This window comes from Corythoichthys intestinalis, chromosome 16 (genome assembly GCF_030265065.1).
Source record: "Corythoichthys intestinalis isolate RoL2023-P3 chromosome 16, ASM3026506v1, whole genome shotgun sequence".
NCBI classification, from domain to species: Eukaryota; Metazoa; Chordata; class Actinopteri; order Syngnathiformes; family Syngnathidae; genus Corythoichthys; species Corythoichthys intestinalis.
In genome coordinates this window covers 15,854,283-15,873,582 of record NC_080410.1, presented here as the reverse complement: position 1 = coordinate 15,873,582, position 19,300 = coordinate 15,854,283, and the positions used below count along the sequence as shown (strand labels likewise).

The window sequence follows — 19,300 nt, the reverse complement described above, 5'->3', positions numbered from 1 at the left end:
TCCCTCCTTCTTCTCCCCCCACCCCCGATGGTGGCTGTCATGTGGAGATACGCAACAGTGATATGTGAGTGACAGGGTTTTGTCGGGAACACTGAGCTGCCATCAATGTCAGGTGGATTCTCAACAGGAGCCACTCGAGTGAACGCTGACAGCAGCTCACAAGACATTTATGAGAGATCCATTTAAAGCAGTTGTGCTAAATTTTATGTTAAATGTCTAATAAGCATGAAAATTTGGGAATATTGTGTTTAACATTACCTTTCGGCAAGGGTGTCAAATTCAACCCCAAATTATTTACTATCTACACAGATATTAGTCTGCCTCTATTTTCCATGACTTGTAGTTTCAACTTCTGTTTCTCAAACCCTAAACCAACCAAAATTAATAATGGGATGCATTAAGTTAATATAAGAAAGAAACTCCAGTATTTTGCGTGCAATGTTTTTTACAATTTGCCAATTAATAGTAATATATACGGTATAGAATTTAATTGTACTTACCAGATTTAAAAAAAAAAAAAAAAAAAAAAAAAAAATATATATATATATATATATATATATATATATATATAATAAAAAAACACAACCATATCCATCCCTACTTATATGTAATTAATAAATGACCGAGTACCCTAAGGGGTGAAAGTGTTGAATATATCTTTATGTGTGAGTTGACGAGACAGAAAAAAGCTTGCAGCTGTTGTCAGGGCAACCATCTCCCTCCTCTCTTCTTTAACCCTTTCTATTCAACACATCTCTTTCACATTCTGTCCTTTATCACCACCACATTCTCACACTTTGCTGATGTCCTCTCACTCCATCTGTCCCTTTCTTAATGGCCGTGCATCCCTCTGCTCTCTCGCTGTAAAACAAAGTTGTGATCTGTGAGCTGTTTGGTCTTAATCTTTGATTATTCAACCTCATGTGCATCCTCACACCTGCCATTTTGTTTGCACGCGTGTGCTTTGTTAGCACTGACTCATTCTGCGCTAAAGAACAGTGACAATTTGTGCTGTCCGTTGTTAAGTAGCAGGAAGTCGTTGTTTCACTGTAGGTGTTATTCAGCATGTGAAGGAATGGTAGAATGACTGCTGTGATACAGTAAACAAGTTATGCTAAAAAAGATAATTGGCCAGCACCTGTCAAATTTATGCAAATGACCTTTTGATGGATGACGTAAGCAACGTCCCTTTTGTGCAACAGTCAAAAATATGGTATTGTTAGGTGTTCCTTTTGACACCTGTTAAAGAACTATGGTTATTGGGTGTCTCTGAAGTCTGGTTCGTGTGTAGGTGTGAGAGGAAACCTGTGGAGCTGAGGCGCCAGGGTGTCTGGTAGTCTTTTGTTATTTGGGGTCTCCCAACGTGGCGAGGGGTTTAGGAGGAAGCGGGCTGTGTGTTCGTGGTGAGACACTGCGTCTGCGTTCGGCGGGGGGTCCGCCATGCAGGTGTTGTGGGGCGTCTTTGATGAGAAGAATAGTTGAGACATGTCCAGACAGCCCCACCTATGTAGGACCACGTGATCGGCGTGGGGTGGTCCCAGCGATTAGGTTAGTTTAGCCATGCAATGTTAAAAAGTCATTTCTGGTTAGCCTACCTTAAGAGCGCGCTGCGAAGCATCTTTCCTCCCCGGCTGTGGACCAAATTTCCTGACTTTCACGGTTTTGTTGAGCTAAAAGTTTTAAAAGTCTTTTCAACGTGAGGACAGGACCGACCATGATCAACATTGATGACACTACAGCTAGCCTGAAGCTGCTCCAGGTGAGTTTATTCAATCTTCTCTACGGTTTTTGATAGCTAGCATGTTCTATGATTACTTTAATTTATTTTACAAGAGCTTTTGTCAGTTAGCATGCTCTATTTAATGCAAAGCATCCAAATAAGAGTTAAATAGCGACCTACCAGCAATGTTACTGAAATGGAGACAAGCTTTTTAAGATGCATCATCCTCGCGTTGTCGTGGGATACTGATTTCCCACATGTTTCATTACACCTCGCGAATCTCCGCCCCCATTTTTGAGCAGCCCTATAAGGTTTGTGGTGGGGTTTGAAAAGTTGATGACATAGCTGAAAACCACGCCCTATAAACATGAACGCCATGCCCCTGAAACATGATACAATTTCCAAACCTGAATGTTTGACCGTAAAGTAGATTTAATGTTTGAATAACTGTAGACATAGCCTTTCTATTGACTTAGGTGAAGTTTTTTTTTTTTTTTTTTTTTTAATATAAAACATGTCTGCAACGCGTTGAGAAGCTGATGCCATGTGATACATAGAACTCGAGCGCCATCTAGAGACCCTCCACTATTTAAAAAAAAAAGGTGGAGTTACTTATTCATGTTTCTTTAAAACAAAGCATTTTCACACCTTGGCGATGGTTATATACTTCGCTCGCCAGACAGAGCATAGCTCCTTTACCTACAACCCAAACGCTGACCGCTGAGGAGAAAAGACATTGATTGGGAAAAGTATGATCTATTTTAACTTAATTGAAACTTAATATGTGATGTGTTGACATGATGTCTTTTTTAATTTTATTTTAATTCCCACAGTGATCAATACACATCCTAAAAAGCCACAGAATACAGGTAAACGCTCTTTTTTAAATATATTTTTCACAGCGCGGGGTTGAGTACACCAGTGATAAAAATGTTTAAACATGCCTCCTTTTCAACAGATGCTGATGCGTTTGATCTCACAGACGCGGGTATGCATTCTATTGACCACCATTTTGTATTTTAAAAGCAACTGGAGAAACCATGTCTTTTTTCCCTACCAGAACTTGTAAGGCATTATGATGACTTCTACTCAAAACACGGCGATACAGCGGCTTTAGACGGCTTCGAGGGCGAGAATGGACGCATGCGCGACAGCCAATTAGCAACTACGTCATATGCTACCGTGGACAACGCAGGTCATATTGTGGTACATCGTCCAGAGGCGACCGCGGGATTATATTTCCCGGAGTTATCATCCGACGAGGACGACGACGAAGCGGGGGGTAGACGACGTTGGCTCCCTGAATGGGCAGACCCCAAATATTATGGGAGTCAAGAGTCATATTTTGAATGTGGACAAAGGCTACTGACACCAACGCCGCCATCCACGTTGATAGAGCTGTGCACGCCTGGGATATATCTTCCACCTCGTGAGTATGCGTTTTGCAATATTGAAAATCAAACGCTTAAATGGGAACTATACAAAACGTTCGCTTTTTATTTTTCTTTTGGAAAAGAAAAAAGAAAAGAAAAGAAGAAAAACATCGGTACCTCGGTGGACCGACGCTCGAGCTACGGGACTATTACGCCACCACCACCACAGACAACGCGGGGTGTTGGTGAGTTTGTCTTTTTTATTTTACTAAACCAGCAAGTAAAAAAAAAAAAAAAAAAAAAAAAAAAAAAATTCTTTCACACGTGGAAACATTACGGGTTTTAAACTACCAACGACAACTTTTTTTTTTTGCCACGTGCGATACATCATAACGCATGCATTGTTTATTAGGTTGGATACAGAGTGCGCTCACGCAAACATTTCCTAAGTCGGAGTACATCCATTTTGTTTTTCCAGCCCCACAACTTTTTCGTGAAATATGTTCTATTTTGTTTTTACAACAACATACACCGCCATTTTGCTTGACTAACACCACGTGCGTGTCTAACACCACGCACGGATGCAGCATGTTTGATAGACATCGGCGTCGGCCATTTTGTGACATCACAGGGGTCCATTTTGTTTTTTCCAGCCCCACAACTTTTTCGTGAAATATGCTCTATTTTGTTTTTACAACAACATACACCGCCATTTTGCTTGACTAACACCACGTGCGTGTCTAACACCACGCACGGATGCAGCATGTTTGATAGACATCGGCGTCGGCCATTTTGTGACATCACAGGGGTCCATTTTGTTTTTTCCAGCCCCACAACTTTTCGTGAAATATGTTCTATTTTGTTTTTACAACAACATACACCGCCATTTTGCTTGACTAACACTACGCACGGATGCAGCATGTTTGATAGACATCGGTGTCGGCTATTTTGTGACATCACTGGCAGCCATTTTTATTTTATTTATCAGCCATATTTTATTTATTAAAGGTTTATCAATATACTTTTCTCCTACAGATGCAGAGATACAGGCCGGGTTTGGCGATGTTAATCTCCGTAAGTGTTTTTTCATTCATAAAACAACACCGATTAGTGGTCGATTGACACATTTGTTTACTTTAGGCGTGTGTACATGTTCAACATTTTCTCATGACATGATTTGCTGTAAATATTTCAAGGTGTTCAAACCGATGTATCGACCCAGACGGACCCTTTAATTGATGTTTCAACAGATGGTATGCATTTTCTCATATTTCCAAAAATTGTATTGGTTGAGGGTTGAACGCTAAAGCCATCTATTTTTTAACAGATGCCGTGCGAGTGGTTGACACCCGTGGACGTAAGTCTTTTCTGAACAATATTAAGATTCTATTTAAATTGATTTTACCAACTAGCTCACACCGTTGCGTTTGTCTATTCCAGCCGGCGGAGGTCCAATAAGACACACAATTCAACTGCAAATCTCCACACCCTACGAGGACCGCCCGAGACCTGATTCCGCTTCTAGACAACGTCGAGGAGGTCATCCAAACTTAGATTCGGCGTCTACACATAGCAGTGTGGGGGTGCCTACCCCACCGTTGAGCCCTGCTCGAGGTCGTGAAGATCAGCCTTCTCCAGCGAGCACCTTGGTGGCACAGCATGAAGAACATCCTGCAACCTCGACAAGAATAACCAAGCCATCAGTATCGATTACGATTGGTGATGTCGTGGTATCCATCCACTCTAATTTTATTTGATGTGTGAAGGTTTGTGGGGGAGGTCATATTTTCTGATTTTTTTTTTTGTTTTTTTGTTTTTTGTTTTGTATATAATGGCTGGCGTTAATGACGAAGTACCGCACGATCTACAAAATATTGTGACGCAAATAAACAATGAAATTGTGGTGGAACAACCCGAGTCTTTTTCAACAGAGCTGGACAATGATCCATTTTTTCATATTCGTATGATAGATGATTTTGTAGACTTTTTCAATCCACTCAACGAGGCACCCAGGCTTTTAAATCAGCCGCATGAGCCAAACGCATCTGATGAGATAGTCCAAACTCCCACCTCTCCAGATTGCTTAAGCCCACCCGTGCGGGAGGTGTATACAGCCCCCCTTAATGACCCCGCAGCAACAATCTGTGATGTTGCTGATGGAGGATGCTCGGCGTCGTCAGAGCATCCTCCAACATCTGCACCACAAGATGTTGAGGACAATGATCCATTTTTTCATATTCGTATGATAGATGATTTTGTAGACTTTTTCAATCCACTCAACGAGGCGCTCAGGCTTTTAAATCAGCCGCATGAGCCAAACGCATCTGATGAGATAGTCCAAACTCCCACCTCTCCAGATTGCTTAAGCCCACCCGTGCGGGAGGTGTATACAACCCCCCTTAAAGACCCCGCCACAACAAACTGTGATGCTGATGTTATGGGATGCTCGACGTCGTCAGAGCATCCTCCAACATCAGTACCACAAGATGCAGATGTTGGAGGATGCTCGACGTCGTCAGAGCATCCTCCAACATCAGTACCACAAGATGCTTTGCTGGCTGGGGTATCTGCGGTGACCGGACCTCTCGTTACACATGACAGTGTACATCAGCACATTTCCCCAGAACCTAGCGAACCACAGATTGGGGGTGAATTAATTAACAGATCTAAATTCAATGCTCTTGAGATCAGACTCGATTTGATTCCACCATTAGACGATCGCCCACCTGATTTTTCAGTCTTTTACAACGGCGTAATGGCTAACATAGATCGTCAGGTCGACAACGTGCTCGAACTAGCATCTCGCGGTGACATTATCCAAATTGAGATAATTGGTGACGGCGTTAGTCAAAATGATATTTTACAAATGGATGGCGATTCTGAAGACATACGTCAAGGTTTTCAAAATTTGTTTGACAGGGTGGTACAATCAAACGGTGAAGTTCTTTGCGACTCGAGGTTGGAATTAGTTGTTAAAATAGCCAAAGACAAAAAAGGCGGTGGCGGATGTAGGAGAAAACTATCACAGATGCTTGGGAGTGAGGTTATTCGTAAAAAACGACGTAGTCTTTGCATACCGCCGCCCCAAAACAATAATCTCTGTTTAGCAATTTCATTGGCCGGATTGATTGATAGCAAACTAACAACCGAAAATTTAATAGCGAGGGCTAAAGAAATACAAGCTGCGGTGGGATTGGATATTCAAACCCTAGCAGGGCTCGGTGACATACACAAATTTGAAAGGGTTTTAAATCGTAAAATTGTGGTTTTGATTTGGGATGACGACCTCGGTAAACCCCAAATGCATTTTGAAACCGATGCCGCAAAGTCGCCAGACGCTCTGATAGTGCTTTTAAAAGAAAGTCATTTTTACGGCGTTAAAAATCCAGCTCAATTTGTAGGCTATAGCTACTTTTGTAAGGGGTGTTACAAAGGTCACCAAAGTCTACACACCCACACATGCTCCCACAGCTGTAATGTCTGCGGTAACTCTACATGCAGACAAAGCAGACGTGAAATAATCCAATGCAACGATTGTCACAAAATCTGTCATAACAGGCTCTGCTATGCTAAACACAAAGAGAGAGTCCTGTTGCAGGCAAGTGGTTTGAGCGCGAGCATTTGCGAACGGTATAAGAAGTGTCAACAATGCAGTCTGCTATATTACACCCGGGTGGGGGGTCAGTCGAGAGCCCACGTTTGCCCAGTAGCTAAATGTCGACTGTGTGACGTGCCGTTGGACACGGATGACCTCGCTAGAAGCCAACACCAGTGCTACATTCAACCAATACGAGCAGCACCCCCTAACGAAAAATTGCTATTTTATGATTTTGAGACATTTGTATCGGCTGACGGTAAACATGTACCCTTCTTAGTATGTGCAAAAACATTGTCTGGAGCTGAACACACATTTTACGGATTAGACTGCGCTGAACGTTTCATCCGACATTTTAGGCAACCTAGATTCAAAAATTATGTTCTTCTGGGTCATAACTCGAGAGGTTTTGATTCCTACATTCTGATCTCTAAAATGCTAGAGCTGGGTATAAATCTTAAACCAATTATGCAAGGTTCAAAGGTTATTTGCATGCAGGACGCTAGTTACAAATTGAGATTTATCGACTCCTTATCGTTTTTAACGATGAAGTTGAGCGCCATGCCAAAAGCTCTCGGTTTTGAGGACAAGCTGAAGGGGTATTTCCCACACATCTTCAGCAGCGAAGCAAATATGAATTATGTTGGGCCATATCCGCAACCGGAATATTACGCCCCCGACCGCATGTCACCCAGCGAGCGGTCAAAATTCTATGCTTGGTACAATGCCGAGTGCGGAGGTGTTTTTGACTTCAAAAAAGAGGTCTTAATGTACTGTCGGAACGACGTGGACATTCTTGCGTTAGGCTGTCAAAAATTTCGTGATGCTTTTTTAAAGGCTACACGTGTCGACCCTTTTAATTGTGTGACGATTGCATCTGCATGCATGACCGTTTTCAGGTCGAATTACCTGGAGGTCAACACTCTGGCCATAACACCACCTGATGAATACAGACGACAACACAAAGCCTTCTCCCACGATTCGATACAATACTTGATGTGGGTGGCTTATAAAAAAGGTGTGCATATAAGACATGCCATGAACGGCGGCGAGCAAAAGGTCGCGGGCTTACACGTCGACGGCTTTTGTTACGTTTCAGATAATGTCATTTATGTCTGGGAATACGAAGGATGTTTTTTTCACGGCTGTCCCATTTGTTTTGACCTAGAGAGGGCGTGTCCGCTGACAAAACGTCCTTTTGCAGAGCTGTACGCCGCTTGTCAGAGGAAACACCAGCTTCTGAGAGCAGTACCTGGCGTGCGACTGACTGTTATGTGGGAGCATGAATGGGTCGCGCTTAAGCAGTCAGACCCGGAGGTGAGAGAGTTTCTCTCCAGATCAGAGTTCCCTAAACCTCTTAAGCCGAGAGACGCGCTTTTCGGCGGGAGAACAAATGCTTTCGTGTTGAGTTACACAGCAAAACCTGATGAGAATGTATCTTACGTCGACGTCGTTAGTCTGTATCCCACAGTAAACCATAAATGTGAATATCCCATTGGACACCCCACTGTTATCCACAACAACTTTGGTGACGATCTAACCAAATTTTTTGGTTTCATCAGAGCAGAGGTGCACCCGCCAAGACGGCTTTATTTCCCGGTGCTCCCCTTCAAAACAGCCCGAGGCAAACTTGTATTCACACTATGCCGCACCTGTGCTGAGGAGAACAATCAAGCCACCGAATGCACACACGACGACTCAGCCAGGTGTCTGACTGGCGTGTGGACGACTTTTGAGTTTAACAAGGCTGTCTCATTAGGCTACAGAGTTGGGAAAATATCCGAGGTGTGGCATTTTGAGCATTCGAGCACCGAGATATTCAAAAAATATATCTCTGCTTTTCTGAAAGACAAGCAGGAGGCGTCAGGCTACCCTGCAAATGTCGTTACCCCCGCAGAGAAGGAGCAGTACATTCAGGACTACCGGACACACCAAGGCATCCAGCTTGATCCCGATTCCATTCAAATGAACCCGGGTAAAAGACAGGTTGCTAAATTGTGTTTAAACAGTCTCTGGGGGAAATTTGGTCAACGAGATAACATGACTCAGACACAATTTGTGAAAAACGCTGATGAGTTTTTTAAAATTTTGTTCTCAGGTCTGTATGAAATCAAATATTTTGACTTTATTAACGATGATGTGGCGATGATTCAGTATATTTTCAGGAAGGAGAATGTCGTGCTACCAGGTCCAACGTCGAATGTATTTGTCGCATGTATGACTACTTCGTATGCCAGACTAATTATGTACGAGTATTTGGAGCAGCTACAGGAGCGTCTCATTTATATGGACACAGACAGTCTAATCTACACCACAGGCGCTGGACAGACACAGCTCAAGCTAGGTCCCTATCTCGGTGATTTATCAAATGAGCTTGAGCCTGGAGAAAGTATCGAGACGTTTGTTTCCGCCGGGCCAAAATCTTATGCCTACCGAACTCGGAATTCTCAAAAAACTGTGATGAAGGTAAAAGGTATTACACAGACATTTGAATGTGGACAGCATGTCAATTTTGACAGCTTTAAGCAATTGGTTGATGGATATGTTAATAACCACGGCGGCGAACACTCTGATTGTATCTACACACCACAACACACGATTACTCGCGATAAAAAAGGCTTTCATTTGAAAAATGCTTCATTTCTCAAAAGGGTGCGCGTCGTGTTTGACAAACGGAGAGTGTTGGCTGGTGGGAAAACGCTACCATTTGGCTATTAAATCTTAGGGGGGGGAAAAAAAAAAAAAATGGATTTAGCAGAAACTGAGTTTGACCCACGGCTCCAGCCGCCATTCTCAATACTCATTTGTGGGCCCAGCTCCTCGGGAAAGACCTATTTTGTGAAAAATGCATTACAAAACCATGCTCATGTCATTAAAAATCTGCCTCAAAATGTTGTCTGGATTTACACATCGATGCAGCCCATGTATGATGAATTGAAAAAGTTGAATAAACAGATAAAATTTCTCAAGGGCCTCCCTGATTCATTTGATGATGAAAGTTTATTTCCTAGGGATCAAAGTCATCTCATAATTCTTGATGACCTAATTTTCCAAGCTTCGGACCACCCTGAAGTCGTGAAAATCTTTACACAATATAGACATCATTTAAACATGAGTGTAATTTTCATAAGCCAAAACATTTTTCACCAAGGTAAATACAGCCGTGCAATAAGTCTGAATAGTACGCATTTAATTTTGTTTAAAAACCCCCGAGACAAATTGCAGGTTAGCGTGTTGGCTAATCAGATCCTCCCAACAAAAAAAAAGTATTTCTTAGAGGCTTTTGAGGATGCGACGCGCCCTCCTCACGGCTATTTAGTCGTCGACTTGACGCCCAACTGCCCAGAACAATACAGACTAAGGACAGGGTTATTGCCAAATCAGTGGCCTACTGTTTACCTCCCGAAATTATAATATGTCTCAGCTAATAAAAAGCAATGCAGCTCTACTTAGGGCTCTGTTTCGTGCCAAAACAGGTGAGCGTAAGCACATCTTAGCTCAAAGCCCTGATAGTCTAATTAAGGCTTTATGTGAGATTGCACTTAATCTCGTGAGAGGGAACATCCCGCTGACTACCTGTCAACTCAGAAAGTTGAAAAAACAAAAAAACATCTTCCGCCTGCTCGCTGACAAGAAAAAGAGTCTGAAGAGAAAACGCGCCGCTTTGAAGCAAAGGGGTGGATTCATTTTCCCCCTTCTGGCAACATTGGCACCGGTCGTGGGGAGTCTCATAGGCGGCTTGATAAAAAAAGACTGAAGAAAAATGTCCCTTAAATCTGCAGACAAGATGTACCTCATCTCACCGCAACAGCTGGAACGATTAAGAAGTACCACCCCTAATATACGTGAGAAAGCAGAACAAGATTTGGACACTAGAATAAGGGATGTGTTAGAAGACCGGTCCTTAACTCAATTTGAAAAAATAAAAAAGTATGAATCTCTGATGCAGCGTTACTTAAGTCTCATTAAGCAGGGGGAAAAAGAGATGGAAAAAACAGTCGTAAGGGTTACCCAGGAAACTCCAGACCACCAGGGGGCGCTCAAATCCGTTGTCAAAGACGTCATCGAAGAAGAAAAGAAAACGGCAAAGGAAGACGTAATGGAGGGGGAGTCATGGCAGGAGCTGGTTCAAAACATACCAATCAGATATCGGAAAAATGCGTTGTGCGTGCTAAAAAAATTAACAGAGCATGGGGTAAAATGGACGTCTAGGCATGAATTCATCTACCAAGCCAATGCTGTGAGGGGATCTCATATGACAGATCTGCTTAAACATTTGACAGCAGCTGGCAAGTCAACATCGTCACCGCCACCTAGAGGATGGGAGGTGTTCCTGCAGACGCTGTATGAGATCAACATACCGGAATCCCTTGTGACTAACGCCGGCGCCCGCCAGCAGTTCAGAAACGTGAAGCTGAACGGCGGTTTGAACGAAACCGTTCCCCCTGACGGTGGGGTCTCGAGTTGTAAAAAGAGAAGACCACGTAGGAAGAAGTCACCTCCATCTGTGCGCAAGTGGATAGGATTTACCCCATAGCGAATAATGAGACTGAGACGTGTGCTTTTACATTTTTCACCATTTTTATTCAATAAATTTTTTTTGAACAAATCAAACGTCTACAGACAATGGTATTTCTTAAATTTTTCATACGAACAGGTTTGTTGACCTGCGCACACATTGGTAGTACAGGCCTGATAATGCTTGACAAAAGCAGAAACCATAGCATCATTTTTAAGTGTGTCATTACTGTAACACGCTAAGACGTCATCATAAGACATACCGCATCCACGGTGGGCTAGGTAAAACACACAATGCTGCCCGCATGTCACCGAGAGTTCATTTTGCAGCTGGCGGTTGTGATAATATATCCGTAGCGCGTGTTTTTCCAAGAAAGACATGATGGTGTGTGGATAGTAATTGAAATCTGGTGAATATCCGTAAGCGTCAAAAAAAGTAGCTGTCCCGTTCGACTCCATCGTTAATGCCAGCCAGTGTTCTCCGGGTCGGCTTCGCGGGTGTGTATTCACAATATAAAATGTTGTTGACGCGGGGTTTAAATAAGCTAGTTCATCCGAAGCATAAACACCGCCGAATAACTTGCCTTGGAGTCGTTTCATAAGCGTTTCCAGTGCTTTGCCATTCATCCTCTATCAGTAATAATCCAATAACACCTCGCGTTTAGAATTTATTTCCAAAATGGAGTCGTAGCACGCGTAGACAATTAAGGTGACGGTTTGGGGCAATGCTGCTCGGAACCTCATCTCCAATCGGACGCTGCCGCTAGTGAGCGCGGAAAAAGCAGCAGAGTCGTCACTCGCCGCCAGGTTGAAGACGTACAGAGCATAGCCGGATAAAAAGTCATCGCGATCAATGCACAGAGGTAAGTCTTTCAAATGTCTTCCAGTCGCCGTGTACAGATTATAGAACTCTCGCTCCACGTTACCGCCGTCAAATTGCGGCTGAAACGCTTTAGACGGGATCTGACGTCCTTCCGAGCACAGGGAGAGAAATTCTAAGTCAAAATGATGAAAATTAAACGGATTACCGTGCCTCCTCCCGACAAAATTATTGTGGGATACTAGACTTAAAACCACATAACGTGGAATCGGCCCAAGAAAAAGATTGTCTTGTTGACAACTCCTCGAATTTTGTGGAATGGTATATGTCTTTATGTTAATACGTGATAACGGGTACAGCGCGTTTTCTTTGTTGAGTGCAGCTGCGTGGCCGAGGGCTATGGCCGGCGAGACGGCGACTCTCTTCACGAAGAGGGAGGCGCTTAATATCCTCAATTTGTGATCGGACCCGGCTGGAGCCATGAGACAAAAGTCATCGTTTGCTTTAATAAGTTTGATGCGCAAATCCACATTGTTTAGTAAGAGGCGTTCACAAAATAATATATCCGCATGCAGAGGTCCGATGACTTGAAAGGGTCTCGAACCCACAACGCGCTGGGCGCGTTTAACTAGCCCTTCGTTCACATTTTCCCCCTCGAGAGCAGTGGACTCCATCTGGCCGCGCGTGTCTTTATGGAACATCGACGCTGTAAATTGACTTTTCAAAGTCGAATCAGAAAAATTTAATAAAGTTTCTATGATAGCTCGGTATGGATGCGTGGCACTCGATTGAGAGATAAGACGGTCGCCGAGCGTGACATCTACTTGTGAAAAAATACTGTTTAGTGGATAATTAATTATGCCGACGCGCTCCTGCGCGGGTAGGTCTGATCCATCGGCGCGCGTAACCTTTAATTGTAGCTGAAGCAATGTGTCAGCCAAATCCAAATACTTTGAGCCATCCCCTGGAATAAAAAACTCAATAGGGCCTCCTTCGGTGAGAGCTGATATTGGTAGCATTTCGACATAATGGCTATGGTCGATGGATAATTGCGTTAATGGCGGGCTAAACAAATCCAGCTCGGCCATGCTGCATTCTTGAGACCGGTGGTGGATCAGCGCCATTTCGTGTCAGAGTGAATTAGGAAAAGATATCCAAGTTGCTTCTTCTACGCTTTGTTCTGGAGACTGTTCTCCTCCTAGACACGCTGCGTCGCTTTTTACGCTGCTTCTGACGACCCCGCCCCTTTCTGACGAGTCTTTGCGTAGGTCTTCTTACAGGCCTGCGTGCTAGGACCATTAAGCCGGATCCTTGTTGTGAGGACACCTTGTTATTGTTTTTAAATCGTTCCACGACACGCCCAGCTACGTCCGATGCTATGTTTTTAGCTGCTGTCTGTAGATGAGGCTTAGCCATGCTGAAACCTCTCCTGAGTAGCGGGCTTACAAAACGGAACAGTTTGGCGAAGATGGAACCCAACCCCCGGCCATATTGAACAGGTGTACCGTGGAATCCTGGTAGAGCGCCCCCTGCCTGAGTCTCATAGTATTCCACAAATCGATGGAGATCCGGGTGTGTCTCTAGCATTACCATCTTTTAAAAAAAACGGGGTCTGAAATGTAGTGTGACGATAACTTTTCCGTGTTTAAACTCCACAGGTTTGTTCTGGTCTGTCTTGACCTCGATCGAGATGTCCTCAATATGCTTCCTGTTAACTGGCATGTAATAAACTGGGTTAAAGCTATTAAACACTGTTTCTTTGGGCGCCCCTGTCACTGTGATTGTCCTTAGTAGCGGAGCCAGTACGTCACCGACCAGTTGGTGTTGAATAACATCGGTATAAAGAAAAAAATGTGAAAGCCCCGCACTTATATCCGCGGGGTACGGAGCCTGAGTGCCCCGGGTGTCGCAGGTGTACCATACACCTGCATCTAGACCTACCGGAATCAGGTCTCGGGCGGTCCTCGTAGGGTGTGGAGATTTGCAGTTGAATTGTGTGTCTTATTGGACCTCCGCCGGCTGGAATAGACAAACGCAACGGTGTGAGCTAGTTGGTAAAATCAATTTAAATAGAATCTTAATATTGTTCAGAAAAGACTTACGTCCACGGGTGTCAACCACTCGCACGGCATCTGTTAAAAAATAGATGGCTTTAGCGTTCAACCCTCAACCAATACAATTTTTGGAAATATGAGAAAATGCATACCATCTGTTGAAACATCAATTAAAGGGTCCGTCTGGGTCGATACATCGGTTTGAACACCTTGAAATATTTACAGCAAATCATGTCATGAGAAAATGTTGAACATGTACACACGCCTAAAGTAAACAAATGTGTCAATCGACCACTAATCGGTGTTGTTTTATGAATGAAAAAACACTTACGGAGATTAACATCGCCAAACCCGGCCTGTATCTCTGCATCTGTAGGAGAAAAGTATATTGATAAACCTTTAATAAATAAAATATGGCTGATAAATAAAATAAAAATGGCTGCCAGTGATGTCACAAAATAGCCGACACCGATGTCTATCAAACATGCTGCATCCGTGCGTAGTGTTAGTCAAGCAAAATGGCGGTGTATGTTGTTGTAAAAACAAAATAGAACATATTTCACGAAAAGTTGTGGGGCTGGAAAAAACAAAATGGACCCCTGTGATGTCACAAAATGGCCGACGCCGATGTCTATCAAACATGCTGCATCCGTGCGTGGTGTTAGACACGCACGTGGTGTTAGTCAAGCAAAATGGCGGTGTATGTTGTTGTAAAAACAAAATAGAGCATATTTCACGAAAAAGTTGTGGGGCTGGAAAAAACAAAATGGACCCCTGTGATGTCACAAAATGGCCGACGCCGATGTCTATCAAACATGCTGCATCCGTGCGTGGTGTTAGACACGCACGTGGTGTTAGTCAAGCAAAATGGCGGTGTATGTTGTTGTAAAAACAAAATAGAACATATTTCACGAAAAAGTTGTGGGGCTGGAAAAACAAAATGGATGTACTCCGACTTAGGAAATGTTTGCGTGAGCGCACTCTGTATCCAACCTAATAAACAATGCATGCGTTATGATGTATCGCACGTGGCAAAAAAAAAAAGTTGTCGTTGGTAGTTTAAAACCCGTAATGTTTCCACGTGTGAAAGAATTTTTTTTTTTTTTTTTTTTTTTTTTTTTTTTTACTTGCTGGTTTAGTAAAATAAAAAAGACAAACTCACCAACACCCCGCGTTGTCTGTGGTGGTGGTGGCGTAATAGTCCCGTAGCTCGAGCGTCGGTCCACCGAGGTACCGATGTTTTTCTTCTTTTCTTTTCTTTTTTCTTTTCCAAAAGAAAAATAAAAAGCGAACGTTTTGTATAGTTCCCATTTAAGCGTTTGATTTTCAATATTGCAAAACGCATACTCACGAGGTGGAAGATATATCCCAGGCGTGCACAGCTCTATCAACGTGGATGGCGGCGTTGGTGTCAGTAGCCTTTGTCCACATTCAAAATATGACTCTTGACTCCCATAATATTTGGGGTCTGCCCATTCAGGGAGCCAACGTCGTCTACCCCCCGCTTCGTCGTCGTCCTCGTCGGATGATAACTCCGGGAAATATAATCCCGCGGTCGCCTCTGGACGATGTACCACAATATGACCTGCGTTGTCCACGGTAGCATATGACGTAGTTGCTAATTGGCTGTCGCGCATGCGTCCATTCTCGCCCTCGAAGCCGTCTAAAGCCGCTGTATCGCCGTGTTTTGAGTAGAAGTCATCATAATGCCTTACAAGTTCTGGTAGGGAAAAAAGACATGGTTTCTCCAGTTGCTTTTAAAATACAAAATGGTGGTCAATAGAATGCATACCCGCGTCTGTGAGATCAAACGCATCAGCATCTGTTGAAAAGGAGGCATGTTTAAACATTTTTATCACTGGTGTACTCAACCCCGCGCTGTGAAAAATATATTTAAAAAAGAGCGTTTACCTGTATTCTGTGGCTTTTTAGGATGTGTATTGATCACTGTGGGAATTAAAATAAAATTAAAAAAGACATCATGTCAACACATCACATATTAAGTTTCAATTAAGTTAAAATAGATCATACTTTTCCCAATCAATGTCTTTTCTCCTCAGCGGTCAGCGTTTGGGTTGTAGGTAAAGGAGCTATGCTCTGTCTGGCGAGCGAAGTATATAACCATCGCCAAGGTGTGAAAATGCTTTGTTTTAAAGAAACATGAATAAGTAACTCCACCTTTTTTTTTTAAATAGTGGAGGGTCTCTAGATGGCGCTCGAGTTCTATGTATCACATGGCATCAGCTTCTCAACGCGTTGCAGACATGTTTTATATTAAAAAAAAAAAAAAAAAAAAAACTTCACCTAAGTCAATAGAAAGGCTATGTCTACAGTTATTCAAACATTAAATCTACTTTACGGTCAAACATTCAGGTTTGGAAATTGTATCATGTTTCAGGGGCATGGCGTTCATGTTTATAGGGCGTGGTTTTCAGCTATGTCATCAACTTTTCAAACCCCACCACAAACCTTATAGGGCTGCTCAAAAATGGGGGCGGAGATTCGCGAGGTGTAATGAAACATGTGGGAAATCAGTATCCCACGACAACGCGAGGATGATGCATCTTAAAAAGCTTGTCTCCATTTCAGTAACATTGCTGGTAGGTCGCTATTTAACTCTTATTTGGATGCTTTGCATTAAATAGAGCATGCTAACTGACAAAAGCTCTTGTAAAATAAATTAAAGTAATCATAGAACATGCTAGCTATCAAAAACCGTAGAGAAGATTGAATAAACTCACCTGGAGCAGCTTCAGGCTAGCTGTAGTGTCATCAATGTTGATCATGGTCGGTCCTGTCCTCACGTTGAAAAGACTTTTAAAACTTTTAGCTCAACAAAACCGTGAAAGTCAGGAAATTTGGTCCACAGCCGGGGAGGAAAGATGCTTCGCAGCGCGCTCTTAAGGTAGGCTAACCAGAAATGACTTTTTAACATTGCATGGCTAAACTAACCTAATCGCTGGGACCACCCCACGCCGATCACGTGGTCCTACATAGGTGGGGCTGTCTGGACATGTCTCAACTATTCTTCTCATCAAAGACGCCCCACAACACCTGCATGGCGGACCCCCCGCCGAACGCAGACGCAGTGTCTCACCACGAACACACAGCCCGCTTCCTCCTAAACCCCTCGCCACGTTGGGAGACCCCAAATAACAAAAGACTACCAGACACCCTGGCGCCTCAGCTCCACAGGTTTCCTCTCACACCTACACACGAACCAGACTTCAGAGACACCCAATAACCATAGTTCTTTAACAGGTGTCAAAAGGAACACCTAACAATACCATATTTTTGACTGTTGCACAAAAGGGACGTTGCTTACGTCATCCATCAAAAGGTCATTTGCATAAATTTGACAGGTGCTGGCCAATTATCTTTTTTATGCTAAAGGGATAAGTGCTTTGAAAGGGTGAGTTCAGTTTCACCAAATGTGAAAAAAAGGGGGCGAGAGGTATTGTTTTGATTGCTGTTTTGTTGGGAGCAGGATTATATAAAACGGCAAATGACTTTTGATTACTTTTTGTGGCGGGGTGATACAAAGCAAAAACTACATGTTTTAGGCACACATCTCGATTAAAAAAATGACCATAGAAAAACTCCATTACGCTACTGTACTACAGTGTGTGTTCTGATTGTTTTAAGCAGTATTGGAACTAAGTTTAAAAGGGTAGAATTGTAATAAATTGAAAATGTTTTTACTCACTGTAAGTACATTAGTAATTTTACACTGTACACACTTTTTTTTTTTAACTATTGAATTTGTAATACTAGCTTTAGCCTTAGAAAATTGTTGTTGGACTGTTATTCTATTTTTATTTTTATCTTTTTTAATCTGGTTGGCATTTGAGTTCACATGTTACCAGTGCTGTTAATAACGGCGTTAGAGTATAATGGCGTAACTAACGGCATTATTTTGTTTTTAGTAGTGAGTAATCTAATTAATTACTTTTCTCATCTTGGCAATGCCGTTACCGTTTCTGAGGGTGTAAAGGCATGCGTTACTATGCTTTACTACGTTGGTTGAATGACGCAAGAAAAGTCTGTGAGAGACACAGACTCAAGGAGACGAGAGAGCAGGCCAGGAGTGGGGAGAAGGGAAGGGAGCTGTGACATCGTTGCAAACGCGATGCTAGGGGGCTCCTATAATACCTGTCTGTAGCCAATAGCTTACAAACTGATATCATATGTATAGATAACTTGAACTTGGGGTTAGCACATGTATAGAGAACTAGATGCGATATGATCCACTCACCTGCGTTAGTAACATCTTAAAGCAGTAAACTTCTCAGGAAGCCTCGGTTGTAGAGAACCTTCCTAACGAACCTAAATAACGTTTTATCTGGAATACTCCTAAATCGGCAAAATCTTGAGTTGACTCTATCTTTAAATGATGAAACTTTCGCATGTCGAAAGTAGACAGAAGGGAAGTAATGCAATAACGGGAGCAATTTTACCAACTTTAACGATTGATTCACAACATTAAATGACTACCAAACATAGCAAAGGTTACTAATTTTTTTTTTTTTAAAAAAACAACATGAAAGGTAACACCAGTTACTTTGCCAAGTAACGAATTACTCTTCCATTCTGGTAACTGAGTTACTAACAATTACTTTTTGGGAGAAGTAATTTGTAACTGTAATTAATTACTTTTTTAAAGTAAGATTAACAACACTGCATGTTACACATATAGCTAATTCAGATATAGTGTATAAAAGATAATATTCCCAAATTGGGGTGGTTAAACAAAAAATTTCATTATTATATAATTGGTCGATTTGTTAAACAAAGCTCACTAATTAATCCACTACTCATCATACCCAAGTCTTAAATGCCACTTCCATTTCTTTGCTTGTTCCATTAAAATCTCAAAACCAACCACTCAGTTAAAAGATCTATTATTCTTTTTAATGCTAAAACATATCTATAGCATTATTTGCATTAAGATAAATTATAGTTGGCTAATTAACCATTCCCTTCTCCGGTCATCTCCAACACCGCTTATCCTGCAGACTAACCCCAAAACTGGTCGCCCATCAATCGCAGGGCACATTTGGTGACAGATAAACTTTCACACTAAAGTTATTTTTATACTTATTTCTAAGTTCTTCATTACTGTCCAGGCTGCAAAGGATCATCATCTTATATAGTGAGGCATTGTTGTACCCCTCTTTTCCCACATCATACCCTAGCAATGCTGCTGCTGCTGAAGGGCAG

At 42.5% G+C, this 19,300-nt stretch overlaps 2 protein-coding genes across 4 annotated transcripts; one reads left to right on the top strand and one right to left on the bottom strand.

Moving 5' to 3' along the window:
- The first annotated feature begins 1,122 nt into the window (after window positions 1-1,122).
- On the top strand, window positions 1,123-5,094 carry LOC130932126 (uncharacterized). Of its 2 annotated transcripts, XM_057861544.1 has the most exons (9): window positions 1,123-2,469; window positions 2,554-2,589; window positions 2,679-2,708; window positions 2,781-3,149; window positions 3,237-3,338; window positions 4,129-4,167; window positions 4,290-4,346; window positions 4,421-4,450; window positions 4,534-5,094. In XM_057861544.1, coding segments are annotated over exons 1-9 (981 nt in total). In that variant the 5' UTR covers window positions 1,123-2,468; the 3' UTR covers window positions 4,851-5,094. The 2 variants fall into 2 exon arrangements, with proteins under 2 accessions (XP_057717527.1, XP_057717526.1); XM_057861543.1 differs by having other exon boundaries at window positions 2,781-3,338.
- On the bottom strand, window positions 2,045-17,458 carry LOC130932127 (uncharacterized). Of its 2 annotated transcripts, XM_057861546.1 has the most exons (9): window positions 16,112-17,458; window positions 15,992-16,027; window positions 15,873-15,902; window positions 15,432-15,800; window positions 15,243-15,344; window positions 14,412-14,450; window positions 14,233-14,289; window positions 14,129-14,158; window positions 2,045-14,045 (listed from the first exon to the last, which is right to left on the bottom strand). In XM_057861546.1, coding segments are annotated over exons 1-9 (876 nt in total). In that variant the 5' UTR covers window positions 16,113-17,458; the 3' UTR covers window positions 2,045-13,833. The 2 variants fall into 2 exon arrangements, with proteins under 2 accessions (XP_057717529.1, XP_057717528.1); XM_057861545.1 differs by having other exon boundaries at window positions 15,243-15,800.
- Window positions 17,459-19,300: the final 1,842 nt, after the last annotated feature.